General features: G+C 36.6%; 2 protein-coding genes across 2 annotated transcripts; one reads left to right on the top strand and one right to left on the bottom strand.

Annotated features, from left to right (window-relative positions):
• Window positions 1-7483: 7483 nt before the first annotated feature.
• On the bottom strand, window positions 7484-8531 carry CBG10838 (the record flags this gene model as incomplete). The annotated part of the gene is made up of 4 exons (XM_002644855.1): window positions 7484-7885; window positions 7946-8121; window positions 8225-8327; window positions 8463-8531. The coding sequence occupies 4 exons, from the start codon at window positions 8529-8531 to the stop codon at window positions 7484-7486; spliced, it is 750 nt and encodes a 249-aa protein (XP_002644901.1).
• Window positions 8532-15328: 6797 nt separating this feature from the next.
• Cbr-ilys-5 lies at window positions 15329-18706 on the top strand (the record flags this gene model as incomplete). Its single annotated transcript, XM_002644854.1, has 5 exons — window positions 15329-15362; window positions 16042-16154; window positions 16880-16996; window positions 17683-17739; window positions 18608-18706. The coding sequence occupies 5 exons, from the start codon at window positions 15329-15331 to the stop codon at window positions 18704-18706; spliced, it is 420 nt and encodes a 139-aa protein (XP_002644900.1).
• Between the last annotated feature and the right edge of the window lie 226 nt (window positions 18707-18932).

Raw genomic sequence — 18932 nt, 5'->3', positions numbered from 1 at the left:
AAAAGATACTGTTTACATTGTCCTCTGGCTAGTGATTCAGAGAGGCTTAACTGGGGGTTCGTTCACGCAACTTGATGGTTGATTATAGGAGGAAAAAAGGATTGAGAAAAGATTTATAATCATGGAGAGAGAGGACGACAAATGACAGTAAGTGAGTCATGGGTAGAGGCCAAAAAAATCTGACACAGGAACAACTACTGCTGCTGATCGACCCATTTCCGATGACGATTTCGTTTTCCTTCACAATCTTTTTGTTCTTTTAGAAATAGAAAAAACGAATTGATAGGGGAAAAGTATCAAGGAAAGGGTTGTGAGGGAGAAACTGACTGTGATGATGTCATTTCTCGTCATGTCGGGACGATTTTTGTATTGTTTTAGATCTTTTTGCACCACACGCACGTGAAAATGTGCAGGCAGGGGAACTGATAGATTATGCAAAAGGTCATAAGTTTCACTACTGTAAGAAATTCTCTCATTGAAGAAAAACCTCAAAGATTATGACTGGGTGTGGAAGAAATAGACAACACTACTAGGTGTGTAAAAGACAAAAACGTTTCTCCGCTGATGTCGCAAAAGATAATTGCCCAATATTCATGAACGATTTTTCAATTAAATTTTTGAGAAAGGAAAATCTTTAAAAAGATAGAAAAACAAAGAATACAAAAAGCTGAACACAATGCTCAATACGGTGCGTGAGGCCCGGGTTAAATGTTTAGATTGGTTGAGAGACGAACCGAACGAAAAAAAGCAATGGAAAGCAAAACATCGCAAGGGAGACGGAAGGTTTCGGGAGAGTGAGGGCCGAATTGGAGGAAGTGAGAGAGTGAGTGCGTGTATACAACAAGTGCTTGAGACACAGACACACAATGGATCTTTCGGCCAACCGGCCTTCGACGCACTGTCGCGTTCGGTTATTGATCGAATCATCATGAGACATGTATAATCATATTACGTATCGAGGGTGTTGAACCTCTTCCCTCTTTCCCTCGCGCTTCTCCGACCATGGGGGTTGTACGTGTGTCGAGGCGTACCAGAGCGTGTGCTTCGGTAAAGTTGAAAGTCATAAATGACAGTTAACCTATTAAATGGAGAAAAGAAAATTTAACGGAGCCCTGACAAAAGATGATTTCCGAAATATGATAGTAAGATTGAAAAAGAAGACAAAATATTCAAAAAGTAGTACGTTTTTGTTTCAGATCATTTTTTTAATTCTTAAATTAATGCATTTTCAAAATTCTTAATTTTCAAGCATTAAATCAAAACAAAATTTGGGTTTCTCAATTACCAATCGGCAAGCTTGTGAAAAATCAAATATACTTTTTCCTATTTTTGTGTCAATTACCCTTTCAAAGTCATTCAAACTCATTTCTCAATATTTAAACCAAAAAGTTAGTTTTTTGAAAGAAGAAACACTAAAAAATTAACGTATGATGAACTGGTAAACCACGGCTATTTACAAACTATTCATTCAAAGCTTTTTTCGAATATTTCAAAAGCTATTAAACAAGTTAATAATTCTCAAGTTCGGTCACAATTTGATACGAGAAAATCAAGTCACAGTTTTGACAAAACTCAAAATGTTAGAATGTTCGCACAATTCAAATTGATGTGGTACTCCACGAGAGAAGGAATTTTCCAAATTCATTTCTAGTATTAAGTGAAGATTCAGTCTGAAATTGAAACTATTTTGAGTACAAAAAAACCAGCCGCATTCATCACTGAATAAAAACCAAAATAATAATGATGGCCCTAAACCCGAAAAACGTGTCTAGAAGAGATACAAACACTTGCCAACGTTTTCCGCAAAAAGGCAACAGAGGGAGAATAACGTTTCATGTTTGCCTTTCAAAATATTATGGCAGGCAGACAAATGTGAAATCAAAAAATGTGTGGTTGAGGGCCGAGACACAGATAGTTTCACTTTCCGATTTTGTGCACAAAAAAAAGGAAGAACAGTCTCTTGACCCTTTGCTCCCTATGATATCAACACTAGTTGAGCTCTTGAGAGTTCTCAAGAGTTGTCGCAAGAGGTTAGTCCTCGAGTGGTCTTTAACGGAGAAAATGAGATTTTGGGTTTTCTTTTATAGTTTTTATCATACTTGAAAAATCTTAGGCCGGCCCGGTGGATTCTAATTAGAATAGTTCTGAGATTTCTGAAATTTTGATAAATAATGCTAGTGAAAAATATTTTTTACGACAAACTACCCTTTATGAGTTCATTTCTGCGAGTTAAAAAAAATTCTCATTTAACTCCAGAAGGGAAAAAACAACAACACTGGACCGTGGAACCGAACCCTGAAAATTCTTTTTCAAAAACTCGGCTCATTGCAAGTGTGCTTTTCACCTACTTCAAAAAGAAAATTAATTCAATTCTAAATTTTCTATCATCCCATTAACTGTGAATAATTCAATTGAACGCCACTTAATACTTGGACTCCAAATTCTATAATCTCAATATCTATAAGACAGTGACGTTCTTTTCAAACTCCAGTTTTAGAAATCCCTGAAACTCCCACATCTCCATTTCCAAATTCTCATTTCCTCAAAAAGTTGCTTGAATTATGTAATCTGTCTCACATTTCGATAACCCACCCCGTCTAAATGGATCAGTTTTCTGCTATATTCTAGTTTTGTTCTTCTGATTCGATCCACCAGTATGTTAAATAAATGATGGCATTCATTTTTCTGATCCTAGTCTCACAAAGTTTCAAGTCTCGTCATTGATATAAACAATTGAAAGGGCAATAACAAAGATCGAGCTCACATGAATTTTAATCCAATCCTGGTGATTTTTGTTTTCTTTAAGTGTAGTAATCTAGGTGATATTTTGATATACAAATGAATGTTTCATTTTTATTTTAAAAAAGACTGAATTCGGTTTTTGAATGCAATAATAAAAAACAGAAATAGCTCTCTTCCGTTGTCGCTTACGACATACCACCCGTTTCACTAAATTGAGTAACTACGTATCTTCTTCTCACAAATAAAAATTGAATTCGGTATTGCGAAACCAGTTGAAATTTCGGCTTCTCATGCTAAAAAAACAGGAGGAGGAAAATACTTTTTTTATAAACAATAGGGGAAAAACATTAGATGGGAAAACAATCGGGAAGAACGTTTTTCGCAATGAAGAAATGTATGTATGTTACAAAAGGAAAAGAAGAAAAAAAAAGAAAAGTTTGAAACATGGAATGCAATAATACTGCACACATTCACAACTAGGCACTCATTCAATTTTTAAGTTTCATTCAAGCGAGAAGAAAAAAAAACGTTGTTTCCGTTTTTTCAGTTTTTTTTTCATTGTCTAGCACTAAAAAAGTCGGTTTGAGCAGCTCAGTTTTTCAATTTCAACAGTTTTCGCACACAAACAAAGTAAGAAAAAGGTCGTCAAATCGAATAATAGTAGGCGCTCTCAATGTCGTGAGGTCTTGCGGTATCAAATTTCCACATTTCCGAATTAAAGGGCAGCGTCATGAAGAATTTTTTAGGACTTGTTTGGAAGTTTGTTCAATCACAAATCAGAAAGACAGTTTTTACAGTCAAAGGAAAGACATGTTTTATTGAACTTTAGCTGAAATTCCTGTGTTTCGAACTATTTTTGAATAATGGGACTTGTGATGATTCTGAACATACATTTTTGATGGATTATCTTATGAAACTGGAAACATGACTGAAAACTATCACTTAGTTCAAACAGAACAACAAAAATTAGAAAGTTGAATTTCAAAGTTCCTTACTAATAAACATTTCATCAGTAAGGGAAATGCCGCAAACACTATGCCGCAAACACTCTGAAAAAATTGTAAACTCTCAAAATATTGGTGATATTCTGATAAATGATTTTTCAATTGACATATTTGTGATATTTCTCACAAGAATCGAAATGATTGTTTTTTAAGTTCACAGTTCGAATGAACTTCTATTAGAAAAAATACAGAAAAGTTCTTTGAAATTATAAATGATAGGTATAGCATTATTTGATAATCTGATGATTTTCTGTAATTACAAATAAATAACTTCATTTTCAGTCACCACTGCACCAAATTACTTTGAGTTTCAAACCCAAGTTCGTCCGATTTCATCTCGGTTCCTGTAAAAAAATTCGTTCAAAATTAACTATTTTATATATTTTAGAGGTCCGCTATCACAGAGCCTACGGTATCCGCGTAAAATATCATTATGCAATTTTATTTTATTACTGTTGTAAGCATTTTTTCCAGAATGATTGTTGCAGAAGCTTCCAATTTTTTGTTCTCTAATTTTGATTGAAGTTTAATATCCATAATGGCAAAAATTGTTATCAAAGTTTTTTTTAATTAAGGATCCGGATCACATCACTTACAATGTAAGTTTCGAATGCATTGAGATCATCACGAAAGGAGGTTTGATATCTATTGAAAGTGTCATCTGAAAAATACATCTGGAACATGTTCTCTTATCATCATTCCTGTTCCCAATAATGCGCTTCATATCCGCCACGTTTCCTCTGATTTGGTTTTTTAAACTAATCTCTCATGAAAATCGTCTCCCAGAATACATATTTTAATTCAGCAAGAGCCAAGCCAATTTTAGATACAATCCCAGGAAATCGCGACCGGTGCAAAAGCACCGATGGCTACTAATGGACTGCTACGTAATTGTTTCATCTATTATCCGGCCACGTTGTGCAACGTCGTTGATTAGAAAATAAGGATTAAGATGCTACACGTTGTTGGTCGGTCGACGACAGGACACCACCCCAATGTTGCAAATATCCAAAAATAACACTTGCACTTTAAGAAAGAAACCGGAAGGGAACATTTAAGAAACATATGGCGGTGGAAAGTGTGCTCCGGTCATTCGGTTAGTCAGAATCACATATTCTAAAAGTAAAGAGGTTGGTCAGAATACCATGTGCTGAGAAATATTATACTGATATTCTTTAATAAAGAGCACTAATCTTAGAATCACATCATCTAAGATGTTAGAAGAACTGAAACAAATTATTTTCGGTATATGTTAATAAATTAGAACTTTTGATAGCATTTGGAAACTATTGAAAATGCTAATTAACTTATAAAGTTTATGAAAATGACATTTAGGGCAGTTCGAAACTGTAATGATCCCTAAGTTCTCAAAAAAGAACTTTTTCGAAAGTATTGTACATCAGTTTCTGATTGGATAATAGTGCAAACACCCACACTACACTCAATTTTAAATTCGTCTTCGTCTGATCCCTTTTTTGTCTGTCTCATACATTTCCCTCATCATTCCCAAATTTTTAACTTGATAGCTTCTGAAACACATCAAAAGACAAAATACAATTCTTAAAACATTGTGATTTTATTTTAAAATTTTTGAAACTTCACACGTGCAACCCCGTGCTTTTCATGGCTTTCAATTGTACCTACTCGTGTTGCCTTTTTACGTAAACCGTCAGAATTCAAGTTCGGAGTCCGCGAACTACATTCGCCTGTGACGACGATGTATCCCTTTTTGCTTGTTGATAGAAGTCCCCTCTGCTAATGCAGAAATCTGCTTACGTACTTTATCGGAATTCTGGATGCACTTTAGCGTTCGTTGAATGTAAACACGCCACTTATCTGGACGTCTTCATAATTCTTTGGCCACCATTGCTCTATTTATTTACCAATTTTACACGGATAGGGCAACTGATCCTCTTCTGATTGGGGCTTTTGTTCTGATCCCGCACTAATTAATCAAATTTTACAGGAATCCTTACAGGAAGAGTAGTGATACGAGATATATGAAAACATAACAAATTAAAGGATTTGGAAAATTCGAATTTTGATTTCACAAATTTTTTTCGCTTAGAGGTGTTCCCTGTGGTTTGACCTCCGCAAAAAAGGGAGGAGTAGGCAGCCACACATTAATGGATTAGACTAACAAATTTCAATCTAGAAAATACCGAGATACAGGAAGCGTCATAAATGAAGCCTGGCATTTAACTGATTTTTGTTATATGTCATAGAAGTGATCCGGATATACAGACATACAACAGGCACATGATCTTTTTTTCTTGTTTGTGTTTTTGTGTTGGTCCCGCTTCTTTGAAGATCTTTGAACCACTCGGACTACGGTTTCGGACCGGGAGAATAATTTCAAGTGGATCACCCAAACATATTACTCATTGCAAATTAACTACATCGTGACCCAGGGACAAATGAAAACTGCAAAACACATATATTGGTTACTCTTCTGTTGCTTATGTCATCCAAATTCAGTCAAATGTCCAGCAGGTAGTAGTGTTCTGCGAAACCGGCTTGACCTTTCTCCCGTCTTTTTGGTCTTCCCAGTATGTTTTTTCAACAACTTTCCGTGCTAATCTGTGTTAGAAGGAGTTGAAGAGGAAGAAAAAAAGCAGATCAGAAAAATGCCCAACTAATTTTTGTTTTATTTATGGCATTGGTCTAGAAATTGCGAGAAGAGGGTGGATGGACAGCTCAGGGATTAAGTTATAATTCCCAGTGCATAAAGTCAAATGTTTGTGTTTCTTGGAAGGTGATACAGCAATTTTTTGTTGTTGAAAATGCGAAGATCAGTCATTTTCAGGGAATGAAACACCTACACTTCTATCTAGATCCTTCTAAATAGGATTCTAAACAACACGGAAGAATTTGAATTCGACTCATTAAATGGAGTGGCACATGATGGCGTTTTTGAGAACTGAAATAGCGAGAAGCATCAAAAATTAAACTGAAGGAGAAATGTCACTTGAATATTCTTAAATTCCGCTAAAACCTACCTGAGAATGTTGCCAGGAATCTGGATTTGAGATAAACCCGCTTGATCCCAAAGTATGCCCCCCGCAAATGTCATATAGACAGAAATTTTTGGCGTCATTGTTCAGACTACATTGATAACCTACGCACCTTAAAGTGCACGTTACTTGTGAATTGTGTTGCGTTGTTAAGGACAAAAGACGGATTTCAATTTGTATGAATTCTTTGTTTGAAGAATACATTATTATGTGCTAAGTAATCCACAAAAATAAAAGCATACACGTATTAAGTAGCAGCAAAAAAAAATAGAAACAGAGATGGAAAGAAGAGAACCAAATATGAAGTGAGATCACTTGTTTAGATATCTGATTACCCGGAACGACAATATTATATCATCAGGAGAGAAAAAACGGAGATCTAGGTATATTAATACATACAAATTGCAGTACAACTCTATTGTAGACACCTACATTCTATTTACACTATGAACAAAATAAATTGATGGGTTATAGTGGGAACAAAATAAATTTAAAAATGAGTACTCGTAATAGGTTGGGGTTGTGACATGAGATGATCGGGCACTCAAATGAACCGAAAATGTGGGAAGCAAGAAAGCAAGCAGTGGGATAGTTTCCATGAGACATGGCTCCGATAGAAAACATTCAGAACAGGTAGGGGAATTGGGTAGGCAGTAGAAGAGAATTGAATACACGATACCTAGAGGAAAAAGATAAAAGGTGACTAGAAAAATCTGTTCGGGGTTATAGACGTATCGCCCTTATCGCGAACAGATGCCTCGTCGTCCTCCTTCTTGGATGTTGAATTTTCTTGGTTTCAGCTTCTTCCTCTTCTTCTTGTTCTTCATTTTCTTCCTCCTCATCTTCTTCTTCTTCTTCCTCACTTTCCTCCACAGTTTTGTTCATATCTTCTTGTGCGTTTTGTTTAAGCATCCAGCTAGGTGTCTTATCTGCTTTACCCAGACCGCTAGACCGGAAGATTCCTTCCCGAATTGGTTCTTGAATAGTGCTAGGCGTGGCTGGAACTGTTGTGGCAGTTGCATCATCATTTTTGACAATGACATCCTTGAATTCTGGTCGTTGTTTTTCTTTGTTTTGGATAATCAGGATTATTTCAGACTCAAGCTTTCTCAATTCTGCATCTTCCTGAAAAAGAAAAGGACAGTTAGTATATTATCTCATGAGATGTGTCGCCATTCCACTCACCAGCTTCTTGAACATGCAGAAATGTGGTTCTTCATCATGGGCACCCGGGCAGTCTCGCATATCGTCACATAGTTGGTAAGGTTCAATGCATACTGTTTTTTCCAGTGGGTCGTCCACGTTTTTCTTGGGACATGCCATTCCCGGACGTTCCAGAATTGTCATGCATTTTAGATCATCTGCAAGAGAGGAAGTAGGTCGCGTTTTGTTTGAGCTCTAGTAATGTGACCCTGGTAAGATCTCAGTGTTCATCACGATCCATATTTTATCCCTAATCCTTACTTTTCCACATCACAAAAGGAGCTCTTGGTACAACTGGCCGACGGACTTGTTCCGTTCTTTTGTGTCGCCTCGGATGGATGGGTCGTATTAATGAGTTCCTTTCCTGAAATAAGAAGGATGTGACAATAAGAAAAAAGGCAATAAGCAAGGATAGCAAAAAACTAATCAAGACGTCTATCTGGGTAATACTAAGAAAAACGAAAAAGTAAATATCGGTGGTGGGTTTTTCTGTACTTACCTCTTGTCCGAAAGCCGAGATCAGATAAACAAGGTATTGAAGCGAAAGGAGTGTGAACCAACGGCACATCCTAAAATGAATCTTTATATAGAAAATATGTTTTATTAATGAGTTTACAGTATGATGAATAATGCGAGAAAAGAAAATAGGATAACAAAGAACAAGGAACCAGAATGTTCTTGAGAATGCCGAAAGTCGAACCGAGTATATAAGAAAAGGTTGAACAAATAAACAGGTCTCAATTTTCAAAAAAAGTGACGAATATATAAGAAAAGAATGAACAGGAACAAGAAAGGACATAGAACCGAAGTGTTTTCATCCTCTTTCGAATGTAATCTAATTTAAGAGTATGTTTCGGTTAAAATACATCTTGAATATTATTTAGATTCAGCTCATATAGAAAATGACTTGAAAAAAGTGGGTGGGAGAAGAAACGGGGCGGGGCTGAAAGAGATTGATGAACTGCTTCTTCTCTTTAACAAACTAAAGCAAATTTGCAGAATTACAAGAACGCGTAGTTCAACGTAACGATTTGAGGTGGCGGAGGGGCTTCAAAAGGTAGGAGGAGCAGGAAACGGAGAGCGGACACAAAACGGGAGGTGTGGTATGTGACTTCAAAGAAAGTCTAAAAATTCCAACTTATTCTCTACTACTGATGTAACCAGGATTATCAGAAATTTAGGTGTTTCGGGATCAGTATTCTCAATCCAGGATCTAGATTTTTTATTTATTTGAACGCCTCCAAAATTTTTGGACGCCGCCTCCGATCAAAATTTGTGTGTGCAGGAGAAAAAAAATAAATCACCTCACTTTGAAGTTACCTATAAAGTAGTAGAGCGGAAAAAAAAATAAAGATGAAGATAGGAGATTGTAGTAAGGAGGCGAGATGGGGTTGAATGGCTGATATGCCTAATTGGCAAAAACTGATCAGCACAATCCAGCGAATTTAGACACTCTTATTGGGTTGGTCCATGAAGATTCCTCTTTGGTCGATGCTTTTGCAAGAATAATGAAAGAGTACTACTGTAGCTCATGACAAGAAATGAGGGAAACAACAAAATACCATAAGATCAGGGAACATCTATCCACACGGCTTTTGATCACAAGGAATGAAGTTGTAGCAATTTCGGAATTAGTACAATGAGAAAATCTCCTATATTTTAATCTGTTTGTTGAAACAACACGTCGTAGTAATATCATGTGTGATTTTTGTTTGTTGTGATTCGCAGAAGTACAAAAGGACTTGCGAGTTTTTAATCCACGTTTCTTTTTCTGACACTCTTCCATGTGCTTTTCGATTTTAATCTTGGGATTTGAAAGGTTTCAATCGTAGTAGTAGTAATAGTAAAAAATTTCGAAAACTGAAAGATGCTACTATCGAAATTCGGTCGAACAAAGATTTTACAGCTGCATCTTGTAGGCCAGAGAAGTTCAAGGCTATACATTTTCGGGCACGAGAAGGGATTTATGTGTTTACAAGCAAGTGCTACGGTATAATGTGGAAAAGCCAAAAACCAGGAAGAAAGGTCGAAAAATAGAAGAATTAATGAGAGAAGGAAATGAACATATTAGGTCTTCTGGAATTCAGTTTCAGCCAAACAAAAAAACTTATCGCGGGAGCGGTAGCATGTTTATAAATCTAGAATCCCAAGCGCCGCCCCTTTTTTTTGAGAATGAATGAGAGTCTAAAGATATGGGTGAGAAGGGCTCACGGAAACAATAGCGAAAACAGGCTAGAAGAGGAAGAGGAGTAGAGAAAGGCGTCTGGAAAAAAGTGAAGAAAAAGGAGAAGAATGTGAAGAGTCCTCTCAAAAAATTAACGATGAATTGAGTGGTGCTAAAATTTCTTCGAACTACATAGAAGTATATGTTGAACTGAAATCAAGTCTTTTTGACTTGATGACGTCTTCAAGAGGTTTGAGGAAACATGTTTCGAAGATGTTTTTATAGGAAGTGGATCTTTGGAAAAACCAATTTTGATGCCACTGTTTTGACATGACTGAACCGAGACTCTCTAATTGAAGCTTAAGATTCTCCGGTTAGATAAATGCTATCTTTTGGTTCTATTTCTGTAATGTTGGTCTCAGTGAATCTAAGCTTATTATTCAAAGAGTGGGGTTCTAGAATAACTGTTCAACGGTTTTGTTTGTCATCCAAGTTCTAATAGTGACTCCAACCTAGCCAACCCGGAATCTGGTTCGCAATGTTGCACTTTTTTAGGTGTCTCGTTGAATATTCAAAGAGGTCCCCCCAACGATTGCATCAGAAGTAAAAATAGGGGCGAAAATGCATCTTTCTCGCGGTGTAGGTGGGATTGAGGGTGGAAGTCAGTTCGAGAGCTCATCGAATCTCATTAATTTTTCCCCAGTTTACTTTCGTGTTTTTTACCCAGAGCGTGCAATGGGTTTAACCTTCTATCCCGTAAATCACTACTCGTTTCCAATTCCACAACTCATTTTCTCTGAAAAACGGGGCGCGATTAATCGTCAAAACATGAATTGAGTGGGTCAGGGAGCGATTTGTGACGTACTTTTGATGTCTCCTTGGAAAAAAGGGAAATTATTTTTACTCGTTTCTTTGGTTTCATCAAAGAGCAACGTAATAAAAAACTCTCATCATTTTTAATGACTTCAAGTTACTGGGAACGAATTGCAAAATCATTGTTCCAAGGGTTTCATGTTATTTTTAAACACCCTATTACACCTCTCGTTTTGTGTTGTATATGCAAAAAGTGGGTTTCATTGTTTCCGTATAGGAGGATTAGGAATCCCAGAAATGGTTTTGCTTTTGTCATTTTACTACGTCGGAAATAGAGTAGGAGTAATATTCTAAGAAACCCGAGAGGATATCAAAATGTTCTACGTAAATGTCAAATTTAGATCAGTGAATAAGACATGAACCGGGGAGCAATATGGGGTGACAAGAAAGTCTGGAAGAGGGAAAGTTTGACAAAATGCAGATTACTCGGTACAATGATAAACAAGGATGTGACGTCGATAAGCGTTGGAGGTCTCTGCTGTTCAAATTACTACTAATTTCCAATTCGAACCGGATGGCGGAGTTGGGGGTGTAAAATATACATATATCATTTCTCTCTGTCTCCCGGTTCCTAAAAAATAGTCTTTCGGGAATTGAGCTTGATTGAAGTGACGAGAGATATTTGGGTACGGCAGAAGTGTTATCACGTTATCCAATATTTTTTTTATTTCAGCTCAATGTCGTACACAACGCTGTTGACAATACATCTACACGTAACACAAAAGCTGACAATCACAATTTCCGACTGTAGGTAAAATATAGAATAGATTGAAGTAGATGAGATCAAGTTTCATTTAGAGAAATTTCTTTTAAAAAAGAGTAGCTTAATTACCTGCAGATTATTTTTTTTTCAAATTTTCACGTTCATTTACTTTCCACCTCCCTCTTTTTCATGTTTTTTTTTCATTCATCTTTTTCCCCTTGATAGCGGAAATGAAAATCAGCAGAGGAAAGATTAGAGACCAGGCAAGAAGCTTTTCGAAAAAGGTTGCAACCATAAAGATGAAAAGTCTAATCGCATAAGAATCTCTTTCCAATCCAATTATGTGCTGGTAAGAAGAGCAAAAAACTTGAGAAAGAGTGCATTTCAAATGTGAAAATTAGACGGAAGGATGGAACGAGGAAAACCGGGGGAGAGGGAGAGGTCCGGATACATACAAGTACATGCATCCGTATACCGGATGTTTTCTAATGCTTGTTAACTGTGATGAGTCAATTCCTTTCGACATATGACTTTTGGGTTCAAGGTGAGTACCGGGAAACTGTGTTTGTTTCCGATTGACAAAAAATGGAAACAAACTCCATAGACATCATCTAAATCTAATCTAGAACAAATTTAATCATTTCATTTGATCCGCAGCTCTATTTGGTACACGTGTTCAATTTAATGCAAAAAAATAGTCTAGGATGTCTCGACCAAAAAAAATGTGCACTGGTTGACATTGTCAACCTGGGCTTTGACAATCATAGCGCACTATAACAGCATCGCTCTGACGTGATTTGACATCTGTGGTGTCCGATTCTGACAATTCTTGTGGTCAACATACGGCCCAAAGATACGTCGTCACTTCTTCTCATTCAATTAGGTCATTCAGTTTTGTTTTCATTATTTTTTTCTTGCATCGCGGCTTTTTTTGTCATTAGCTTCTCTTAAAAACGTAAACTAATGTAGTAGTAAAAAACACGTGTCATTCACGCACATCATCACGTCTTTCACCTTTTTGCCTACTGCACATCAGGTGCCAAAAGTTTCATACGGAACTTTAGTTCCTGGGCAGAATCAACAGACAGAACGAAGAAGGTGTCAGAAAATATAGTCTGGTGTGAAAACATCGAATCCGAAAATTTCTGCGTGAAAAATTCATTACGGCGGTGAAAACAAGCTTAAAAGATTACGGTATTATAAAAAGCTTAAAGTCAATCAGAAATGAATCGTAAATCTCAAATCGCAAACGAAAACGAGAGAAATATATTGGCGAGACATCAGGATCTTCTGTTACAACACTCCGAAGAAGATTTTACACCAATTTTTAGAAATCACGAGAGGACTAATTTTCAAAGATATGAAAATAGTGATCATACCCAGATAAGCATCAATTTCAAATTTGTTTCCAATTTTAAGAAAACCCTCAACTCGAACGAGAAGTACTCGCTTCCTCCGTGATCAGTATTCTTCGTTAACAATTTGTAAGTCCAAGGGTCAGCGATCTCCATTCTTCTTCCTGGTCGTGTATTTCCATGTTTCTACGCTTCGAATTATGCATATCAAGTAGATCCAATTGGGGATACTACTAGCGGAAAGAATTGTTAAACATAGTTAAACATGTTTGCTATGGGTTTACAGTCATGAAGGTTAACCTTTGTTACTTGAGTTTTAATTTGGAAACATCCTGTTTTGTAAATTCTGCAATGCTTTAATGTTCTAAATTTGGTATCAATGAATCAACTAACATTTTAGACGATCGGAAGTACGATACGTATGATCTGTGATTTCATTTTAGAATTTTGAAATAGACAGTATGAGTGTCACATGCTTGTTTCGATTTCGTACGATTTTGTGATTTTACCGAAGCACTATAGAGGAGTTTCTGCCTCGGAATACTTATCAGAATGGCTTGCACGGAGCGGACATTGGCCCTGAATAGCAATTCTTCCAGGAAAAAACCACTCTGCTACAAGTTCTACAAAAGTGGAGTTACACCGAATTCAGAACAATTTCACTCCCATTTATCGCATAAACGCAACTTTTAATTCGTTTCCGAATAGTCTTAACGGCCCAAAACCATACCGAGCACACTACTTATAGACAATCATATAACGAAAGAAAAATGATAAGAGGAGTGAAGAATCGAAAAGCATCACACAGATAGCAATGGTCAAGTTTTGCAGCTTGCCAAGAATATAGTATTAATTTAAAATCTTGAAGATAGAGAGAAAATCCGAAAATGACTGAACTCAAATGTACCGAAAGCAAGAGTTTCCTAAGTTCATATACATAGACGGGCGGGAGGATAATTGCGAAGATGACCAGTTGATGCGTTTTTAGTCATGGATATATCAATTAATATGCTTTCTTTTTTCACATCTCGATGACGTCGAAACTTGGCCGTAATGAATGAAAATATGACACAACAGACTGCACTAATGGAAGAACAATAGGGAATAAAAGCGGGGGGTAGTGGGTAAACTTGGAATATCTCTGTTTGGAGGTAAATCCGGGCTACGTCGTCAGCGTCTGGATCTGTTTATATTTCTATTATTGTTAAGTTTCTACCAGTGGGTGACAGGACATAAATTAAATAGTTGTTATTTCGCTACGTCAGAAAACATACACGCCAACAAAAAGGGATTTGATTCCAATAAATACGGTTTGACTGTTTTATGGTCCTTTTTCAAAATTTCGCATTCAAGAACCTTCGAAAAAAAAACACAATTTCTTCAGATTTTTGATTATTTGATGTTCAATTTTCAAAGGTAGTACTCACATTGCCCTTTTAATCGAAAGGGATAGGGATGAGTGATTTTACTAGTGAGTTTATCAGTTTCACATGACAAGTTTGCAAATAATTTATGCCAATCTTCCGCATATATAAACACCAAATACTACGCTTACTACTTACTACCTGCTGAGGAGAGATAATGGGTTCGAAGAATGTTTGTGTTTAAAAAAATAACAAAAAACACATTTTTGCTCATTTTCAGCAACAAACACACGTTCGCGATGTTTGCGGGGAACTGAAAAAAAGGGTTCAAAAAATTAGAGCTTTACGTTTGTTATTAGAAAAAAAACACCATTCTACTACTACGACACAACTGAAGACTCATCGGGGAAGAACAAAAGATGAGATTGGAAGGAAAGAAGTTTAATCCAAATCCAGCCGGCTATTTCTGAGCATTTCCTTGTTCTTTTGAGCACACCCCCAATAATCAAGTGTATATTGAGCGTTCTTTTTGACCTCGAAGATTAGATTATCGGATTAACCAAAAACATCCATCCTAATCCCCAACTATTGAAAAGTTGCGGCAATAATCACAATCTTTCTGACTTGGTGTCTCCCTTTCATTGAAAAATTCGAAGAATGTGTTCTAGAACTTTCCTTTTTCCCGTTTCTATCAACAGTACCTAATAAAATTGACTGCTCTTTCGCTCTCTGATCAGGTATCTATTCGGCTCCGCCTTTTATGGTCTTTAGTACAATCATTGGCGGTGCTTACGTAGGAATTACCGGAATCAATGATAAGGGAAAAGTGGGCAGAGGCACGTGGAAAACGGTATAAAAAGACAGTTCTGAAACAGATAATACAAGACAGCTTGTCCATCTGCCGATATGTTTGTCAAGTCTCTTCTCCTTCTCTCCGTCGGTAAGTCAACTTAATTTAATTTATATTTTCAGTAAAGGTATTTCTAAACGAGAAAAAACCAAGTCAGTAGCTCAAGATAAATGGATTGTTTGATTTTTTTCTATAAAATTACTAGTTTCTGCTAGTAATTAGATTGGAAGGTGGTAACTTAGTTTTATGTTACTTTTTTGCTTGACTTTTAGTTTTGAGTTGTGGTGTAGCCTTTCTGATCAGCCTGAACACTGATGCACATTCAATTTGCTATGTTAACACTTAAGTTCATCTCAAAGATAACATGTTCGGAGAAGCAAATTGAAAAAAAAGAGAAAAATCCACGGATATTAGCTGGACCCGGAAAAGAGGAAAACCAATGATTAATCTAGTCACCTTCCACATTTTAGCTAATATGTTTACTGGTTTTGTTTATGTTGTTGTGTTTGCTGGATATCATTAGAGGGGGGAGAGGCTAACCGAATAAAAGTGCGACGAATCAGCTCATATCATTTTTTGACTTTAACCACGGGATCTAATCAGCTGTTAGTTCTGGCTTATTATAATTGAGCTTAGCAATAAGTAAATTCTATGTTTTTCTTTTGTTTTGGAACAATAGAAAATTGGGATGTTGAATCATGATTCTTGATATTGAAAATACAAAGAAATTCTAAAAAACCAACATCACGAGAATACGGTACTTTTTCAGCTATCGCGTACGTCTCCGCTGATTGCCTTCACTGCATCTGCATGAGAGAGTCTCAATGTAAGCCAATTGGATGCCACATGGACGTTGGATCTCTCTCCTGCGGATACTACCAGGTAAACCATACAGAATTAAAAGAGGAAAAGTAGGAAAAATGTGACAAGTGGGAATGAGAACGTAAGTTTTGGTTTCTCGAAAAGTTGTTCATTGAAAACGAAACCTTATTAGGTGTTCGGTGGTTTGTTGATCGCTTTGACATTCAAAAGAGGAAACAATAACATCGCGAAATATGAGATTTGTCAAAAATAAATTAGGAAGATGTTCGATAGTTTGAAAGTTTCCGGATATCACCAAAATTATGCATTGAACTAAATTTTAATACGGTAGATTGCCTCTTAAACATTTTTTGCTTTTGAGCTGCAGATCGAAAATTGACAATTAGTATAGTTTGGCTATACATAGCCATATTCATCACAATGTAAATATTGGAAGACACGCGGTATTTGGAATGATAAAGAGCACAGAATTGATTTTGTTTAATGTTGCGTGAGCTAGCTCGTGAAGATAAGAAGAGAACATTGAGAAGGTTAACACCGGATTGAGGACCACAAAGTAGGCTAGCAATAAAAAAACAAAAAACAACAGAAAAACTGACATTGAAAAAAAAGTGGTCACTGAAATTTAAATACTTCCTTGGAGCAGACAGCCGGTGTCAGAACTCGGAAGAAGTAAAGCAAAAAAAGCAAAAAGTTGAACCCGGTTATATTGAAAATGATCTTAGAAAACGGGGTGCATACGATCAGCGCCGAAAAGCAGAAAAAAACATATTTTTTGATTTAAGATCAAGATCGGATACTACGAGGACTGCGGACAGCCAGGAAAGAAGTCTGGAGAATCTACTGAAGCCGCCTGGAAGAGATGCGCTGACGATCTCAGCTGCTCAACCACTTGCGTCGAGGTATGTACCCAAATATAAAGCAAGCTGGTTTGCAAAAGTCACGAAATTCTGCTTTCACAGCTGATCCGAGTAGGAGGAGCAGCTTGAATCCGTAAAATCTCCAAATTCCGGATAGAATGTCGCCTATTTAAAGCATATACCTAATGGTTGATCCTCAAGAGGATCCCGTCATCTGGTAGATCACTCTAGGAAATGAGAAATGCTGGCGAACTTGACTCCTAATTTAGCCCATGGATTACGTGTTTTTTCTTTCGCGCCCACCTGGGATAGAGAAAATTTTGCAAATTGTGAGGGTGTGGTGGCATCATCTAAGCGCTAATTGTCTATCACGTCATAGCCTAGAATTCCCAATTTTTTAATAGGAACTGAATACACACATCTCCGTGATAAGAAAAACAATTTTTGAGACAATGATCTGAAGGAAATCACAAAAATAACCTATCCCAACGTAAACATGCACATTCTGGCTTGAGGCAAAACATTATTAATAGATTTGCATTGCGAGAATGAAATAGAGACCAACAAAAAGTACTTATTGTTATGGATACCTAAAAACCAAGATTATGACAGAATACGCTAAAGCGTTAGAAGCTTTTCTATTCTTCGAATCAAGTTGGTTTTGAACAAAAACGCCAATCATGGAAATTCAGAACATTCTACTCTAAAAATCAAAAATTTTTTTTCAGAACTACTACAACCGTTACAAGAGCCAGTGCAACGGACTCGGAATGGGAGCCTGCCAGGTAAAGATTCTCGCCTACGCAAAAAAACGTTGTTGTTTCTAGTAGCGAATTTTGTATTTCGAGGATACAATCCGAAGTTTTGAGGGGCGGGTGTGTCTAGTTGTTCAGCGGAGGTTGCCCAGCCATTTTCTGATTTTTGAATTAATCACGGTATCAAAGAAGCACCATACAAAGTGATGGGGTCAGAAAAAGTTAGGCAACATTCAATTGTGATATGATCAGTAACGCCTCTTTTTCTGACATGTATTTTCTTCGAAAAATGTAGTTTAAGAATCTAAGAAATCAAAATTTCCTGGTCTATTTAATTTGAAATGATAGACTAAGAACATGTCTCATTTTTTCTAACCTAACATTAAAACTGAAAAATGGCAGAATCAAAATCGGTGGCATTTTTTGGGAGTTCAAGGAATGAAAAAAAAAGAGAGGAACGAAAAACCAAATTTCTTAGAACCCATTTTGACCAGTAAATGTCAACTGACCAAGTGACATTTTATGAGAATAAGTTGAAAAGGTCAAATTTAACTTGTACAAAGCCCAACTGACGTAAAACGTTCCATGGGATACAAGTGGGTATATAACATTTAGCTACTTAAAAATTCACATGTCCACCTAGCTTTTCGAAACGACTCTGACGAAAGCAGCAAGAAAGAGTGGACTACAAAACGGTTTGACTCCTTTGCCAATTACAAACGCCGTGTCACGTTCGACTATTATTTTTTTTGTGTATATATGCATAAAGCAATTTAAGACAAAAAAAACGGATCGAAAATCAAAAAAGGCTACGATAATACGTAGTTTTAAGCACATAATAACTTTTCGTTGTATTTTTGTTCAAATAATAAAAAAACACAATCTTTGACATTTTTAGATCATGGCCCGTAACCACAACGGAGGACCACGCGGATGCCACAACGGCGGAACTCAAGCCTACTGGAACGGAGTCCACGCCTGCTGTGGATGCTCTTAATTCTTGAAACGTTTCTTGTAAATCCAATTTTTGTATCAAAATAAATAGTCATGCATAAAAACGCTTTTAATAGCAATACCAAACACCCGGAACAAATTTACAACACCGAAAAGTTTCAGAGGATTCCAATAGAAAAATATCACAGTGATCATATGAGTTGGTATTCGAGATTTCATTTTTGATGGCATTCCGAAAACATGAAGAGCAAACAGAAGTGACTTTGAAA

The sequence above is a fragment of the Caenorhabditis briggsae genome (assembly GCF_000004555.2).
Source record: "Caenorhabditis briggsae complete genome, chrX, whole genome shotgun sequence".
Classification (NCBI taxonomy): Eukaryota; Metazoa; Nematoda; class Chromadorea; order Rhabditida; family Rhabditidae; genus Caenorhabditis; species Caenorhabditis briggsae.
The sequence above is the reverse complement of the archived record's forward strand: the minus strand, read 5'-3'. Positions and strand labels throughout refer to the sequence as shown.